The sequence below is a fragment of the Eufriesea mexicana genome, unplaced genomic scaffold (assembly GCF_001483705.2).
Source record: "Eufriesea mexicana isolate 0111107269 unplaced genomic scaffold, ASM148370v2 scaffold1723, whole genome shotgun sequence".
NCBI lineage: Eukaryota > Metazoa > Arthropoda > Insecta > Hymenoptera > Apidae > Eufriesea > Eufriesea mexicana.
In genome coordinates this window covers 147,044-152,696 of record NW_016909858.1, presented here as the reverse complement: position 1 = coordinate 152,696, position 5,653 = coordinate 147,044, and the positions used below count along the sequence as shown (strand labels likewise).

At 44.5% G+C, this 5,653-nt stretch overlaps 2 protein-coding genes across 4 annotated transcripts in view; both read right to left on the bottom strand.

Moving 5' to 3' along the window:
• LOC108548659 (WW domain-binding protein 4) overlaps positions 1-5,653 on the bottom strand; it is an 11,519-nt gene that overhangs the window by 4,500 nt on the left and 1,366 nt on the right. The window lies entirely within an intron of this gene.
• LOC108548660 (calmodulin-lysine N-methyltransferase) lies at positions 117-4,785 on the bottom strand. Its single transcript, XM_017901711.1, has 2 exons — positions 2,897-4,785; positions 117-2,180 (listed from the first exon to the last, which is right to left on the bottom strand). The coding sequence occupies exons 1-2, from the start codon at positions 3,578-3,580 to the stop codon at positions 1,821-1,823; spliced, it is 1,044 nt and encodes a 347-aa protein (XP_017757200.1). The 5' UTR covers positions 3,581-4,785; the 3' UTR covers positions 117-1,820.

Here is a 5,653-nt window from a genome sequence, read left to right as displayed (position 1 = left end):
GAGAAAAGGAAAAAAAAAGAGGGGGGAGAGAGAGAGAGAGAGAGAGAGAGAGAGAGAGAGAGAGAGAGAGTTGAAATAACGACAACACTGATAACAAAGATAACAAAAAGTAATATCGTAATTGAATAAAATATGAAACGCGTAATGATACTTTCTCATAAAGTCGATGAGAAAGTAGCGTATGTAGGTATGTAAGTACACAGAAATACATATGTAAGTACATACTCCGTGGAACGACGCGTTATCCGATGAAAAATGGACAAACTAAAATTGCGTAGATCAGTGTCAGACCTGTTTGTAGCTCGATCGATTACGAGACGTCACGCTGAGAGGTTGTTAAGTGAAAATATTTTATTTATAATATTTCTTTACAATCTGGTACGCACGTATATATCTATGCTCACAGATGCGTGCACGTACAAATACATGTTATCGTTTTTGTAAAAGTACAGGTAGGTAATACACGATAATGGAAGTTTGGTAGCTTTGACTAGGCTGTACTATGATAGATTGGTCTTTTAAGGTAGTTATTCGATCTGCGCCATAACCTGTGGGGTCGAAAAAGGTAGAAAAAAGGAAAAGAAAAAGGAAACTGAAGATAAAAGGAGAAAAGAAAAAAAGAACGTACAAAAGTACGAGAATATCATAGATCGACGGAGTAATCTTGGGTAATCAACCTATTTTCTATTAATAAAGGTACTGACCGCCCTAAAAGTACGCTCCTCGTTGAATCAACGTAATGTGAATTCTAATTACGTGAACAAAAACAAAAAAACCATCAAATAAATAAACAAAGAAATATGTAAAGAAAGAAAGAAAGAAGCAAGAAAATATGCAAATCGATAAACAAAAACAACAACTAGGTAAGTGAATAAACGAATAAATATTCATGCGCTTTGGACTAGTGTTTATCGCGACACGTATCGCTTTATCGGATCAATTTAAAAGTTCCTTTATTCGTTTTGAATCGAAAATGATTGCTGAAACGCGCAACGATACATGGTTACCTTGTACAAAAATCGTACGCTATCGATCTTTTCCGTCCCATATATTTTGGACCCTCAATTGTATCACTTATAAGTACATGGCTAAAAAGTGTTCGAAAATGAGTAAAACGACAGAGATCGGCGGACGTAAGTGGCATAAGGTCGCGATAGTTGGGTTAGCACCAATCTTTCGAGAAAGATTCATTTGGAAAGATCTTAACGAGAGGCGAACGAAACGGGAATCACATGAAAACGTTTTTATAACGTTTCTCTGTAAACGAAACAATCGGTACGATCCGTGCTAAGCTGGCAAATGTCGATAATTGCCACCTATCGATCAATGCCAGTCCTTATTCCTGTAAACGGTAAACCATCGAAACTGTAATTGCGAGGATCGCGATTACCATTTTTTTATCTTTATCAGTCTAATGTCAGGTACTTGAAATACTATCGTTTACAACTCGTCCGGGCCACGCGTATCGTGCAACGAGTAAGCCATCTTTAATCGCGAATATCAATTTCCGTACGATTCGATAACTCCGTTGTACTCGCGATTACATACGCGTATACACGTGCGCCCTATATATATTCGATACACGATATATCGAATCGAAGCGAAGAAAAAATGCGCAGGAAGCGAAAAGAAGAAAGAAAGGAAAAGGGGGAAAAGGGGGAAAAGGGGCAAGGCGATGAAGGAAAAAATAAGCTGGTCGGTTGATAAACGGAATGGAAGAAGGGAATGGCCCGGAATGGAGTAAAAATGGGCCAGAGGGCGGAACTCTCGTCTGGATCTGGGTCGCGATCGTTGTCCGCGTGCTTAACCATCGACACCGATCATCCGGGTGACGTTTTCTTTTGCTTGCTCAGTTCCAGAAGAATCGGATAATGGAGGTCTGGACAATACCCCTGGCTGTGCTCCAACAATTCTAGATGCCTCGACCAAATCATTCCGTCGTAACGGTCCATTTGTCGCGCGACGAAACCTCGCTTTACCGCTGCTTCGCTGAACTTTTCAAAAGTCGAGCCTCGTTTAGGTGCCATCACCAAAGCGAGGCCGTCGTTGGCCAGCAACCCGTAGATCGTTTCCACCAAGTCTGACCGAGCCTCGTCGAAGAACAAACAGTCCGCGCACAGGATCACGTCGTACAGTCTTTCCGTAAATTTTGCAACATCCTTGGCGCCACCAGTCCAGTTCTACCGGTAAAAATTCAATTCAGAAATTCCCAGGATTTTGTTGAACGCTCGAAGCTTCGAAGAACTTTCGATCTAACGGAAGAAACGGAAATTCCACTGCACTTCGCAGTTTTGACTCGATCGCGGAAAGATTATCGGAACGCGATACGATGTAACTCTCGAAGACGACCGTACGACGACAATGACTATGTTGCCTCGAGCTCGATTACGGTTATAATCATGATACGACACGACGGTGCTCCACTTGTCACGATCGGAGCGTAAGGAAAAACGACTGGCGCGGAAAACGGGACCGTTGTCTTATGCACGCGAACAACGCGTGGATAATTAGAGTATAGAGGGTAAACCTATGATAATCGTTAAAACGATGAAAGCTTTTTACGATACATCGAGAAGCCGAGACACGATCGGTCGTGAACAAGAGCAAAACTCGAGCGTGGATACTCGATGTCGGGAAAACAACTGGAAGCGTTATCCTTGGCGTTAGTAGAGGAAAGCGCGCACGCGCGATACACGCTCTGAGAAAACTCAAACGCACGGTGTTGTGTTCTTTTCGCGGTCCTGGCGCGTACTCTAAATACGCACGGCGTATTCCGCTTCTCTATTATCGTTCGCGAGCCGTTAATTTGCGAGCCGATCGTTTGAGAAATATACGTATACGCGAGCTATGTACACGCGATACAGGGGAGACGCGAAACGCGAGAGGAAGAATTCACCTTGACTCGAAGACCGTTGGGGTGCGGGTGTACGAACGCCCTGACCGATCTGGCTGCCCTGATCGCCCTGGCCGCTTTGGCCCACTGAACGACGCCACACTCTACGAAATCGGCCATGCCGTTCTTAGCTATGATTCGTCGTACGTTGTTCACGCTGGTCACGTTGCCATCTGTCAGCGCGATTTCCTTCGGGTTGCAGTACTTGGCGACGATCAGCCCTGCTAAACAACTCATACCGCCGCCGAGTTCAAGGACTCTTCTGTTTCGACACAGCTGCCGGTTTTTCAGTAGATAGTAAGCCAAACATTCTTCCGACGGCCAGACACAGATGTTTCCGGTATTGTTGAAACCGATCAATTCGTTTGCCGTGAAATTCTTCTTTATTCGTCGAATTTCCACCGTGAACAGTTTATTTTCTAAAACGGTAGAATATTCGCACCAAGCGGCGCAATCTTGATCCACAGTAATGCTCTCTATTCGACCGACTCTCAACAGATCGAAACTGGTGAAACGACGAACCGAGATCTCATCCTCCGCGTCTATAGAGATCGATTCCTGAGGGCCGATCAACGCCTTGGCAAGGATTTGCCATCGACGTTGCGCAGTGCTTTTCTTTTTCCCTATCTTTTCCTCGAGAATGTCGTTTGGCGTCGATTTCCCAGTTTCGACACTCTTCTCCGACATCTTCGTCCGTTCCGGCGCGTTCCATCGAACGCGATGTTCGCCCGGTGCAATGGAAAGCGCTTCCGGTGCTACGAAAGAACACGTTTCATACGAAGACGGTAAACACCGAACAAAAAATTCATCCGCTTCATCGTAACGCCCGACGCGCTTCTTTCCTTCCTTTTCTTTTCTTTTCTTTTCCTTTTTTCCCTTTCTCTCTTTTTCTTGCGCTTTGTTCCTTTTATTTTTCTTTTTTTGATATGACGGTTAAGCTTGACGGAATCTGAAGGAAGAAAGAAAATAGTTTCCGCACCGCTTCGGGAACAACTCCTCTCTTTCTCGCTTCTTCTCCTATACGGATCGGGAAAACGAGGACGGACGAGAAGGGACACGAGCCGAGACTAAAAGTGCAAAGCCAACTTCTAACTCGCGCCACACGGATGCCGACCGTTCACCGCGTACGTTTCACGCCTGCGCGCATCCTCCTGTCTCTCTTCTATCCGTTACTTTCCACATCGCGCAACTTCACCCTCCGATACAGCCACACCCCCTTTCCCCTCGACCCTTTGCCTGCCGTGCACCGCATAGACGCTACTCTACCCCTTGACCTCCCCCCTGCCCCCCTGCTCAATCGCTCCCGTGTCACTCTTTCTCTCTTTCACCAGTCGACACTTTGATTCACCATCATCGTGCCTTTTTTCTCCTCTTCGTGTTCGTTCTCCCTTCGTTCCAATTTTTCTTATTCTCGCTATCCCTTTCATCTTTTCTTCTCGCTATACATTCGAGGGGGGAAATGAAGAAAAGTATTCTCATGAACACGATTTTTCTACTCATGTATCGCTACTATCGTGTTTTTTCAATTTTTAAATATAAACCTTCACCCCTTCCCCTCGCGCCTTAATTTTCCCTTGTTTCGAAGTTTCGAAGTTTCTAACACGAAACGGTCTAGCCGACTTGCAACGAATAAAATGAAGATCGAATGCCCGATGGCGCCATGTGTTCGACGAGGCTCTGGTTACTTTGTCCCAACAACGTATTGAGGTTACGAGAAACGTGACGCTATTCGTGACGCTATTCGTAGCGCTATCCCGGAAAACTGGTGAATACGATAAAACCAAGGCAAAGAACCTGGACGTTGTCGAGAAAGAGATCCTCCACGCGATACGCACAACGGTTGATTCGTGTTTAATATGTTATCGATACTCGTTCGTTGGAACTTTCGTTATGTCGTTTCACGCTTTCCAACGTCAAGTCGAGCACGGCCTGCTCGATTGAATCACGTAAAATATCGCGTTCGGGGCTGTGATTGGCTTATCTTTCTTATCCGATCTTTCTATTCGCACAATTCTTCATGTCACATCGGAATCGAAAAAGCATTCGTTACACGATCACGAGATAAGATGTAACATCGCAAAACAAAACGTCGCGGCCTCGATCGATGCGTGGAACGAACCGCCTGTTCGAATTGTCTCATCGATTCGCTCGCGTCGATTGAAATGAACCAGAACTTTTAGCCGTATTATCACGTAAAACGTACGACTCGATGTAACGATAGCATGATTTGTAGCATATTGCCATTGTAAAATGATTCACACCAGTCAAACGGCTCTTATCTTTCATTTTTTACTTACAGAATACACGATTATCGAAATGGTTGCTGAAAATTATAATCGCCGTTTAAAGAATGGAAAAATGAATACAACGGCTAATAAGAATACATCGATAAATCTCATCCTTGTGAGATTCAAATGTCTTTTCGATTATTCGAAATATGGATGACGTGTACAATGCTTTGCATTCTGTAAACTATAACAAACGACTGAATTTGTTTCAAATATTTTCGATAGATCGAATGCGGTTGAGCAATTGACATGTATCGACCTGTGTATGTACCTAATAAGCTTATGCAACTTCAAAGCACAGAAAGAGAAGGGGAAAGAAAGAATAATGGCGGGAGGTTGCGAAAAAGTGGGGATAGATACTGTACGCGCGCACGCACATGCATACAAGAGGCGGAATAGGGACAAGTGCGTGCGTCGCCTGCGCGTGCATCTCTCTCTCTCTCTCTCTCTCTCTCTCTCTCTCTCTCTCTCT

Bases quoted from the DNA above. Each gene is read 5' to 3' on its own strand.
- LOC108548660 (XM_017901711.1), bottom strand. From the start codon at position 3,580: ATGTCGGAGAAGAGTGTCGAAACTGGGAAATCGACGCCAAACGACATT. The intron at 2,181-2,896 runs GTGAATTCTTCC...TTTTACCGGTAG, and splicing joins CCAACGGTCTTCGAGTCAAG to AACTGGACTGGTGGCGCCAA.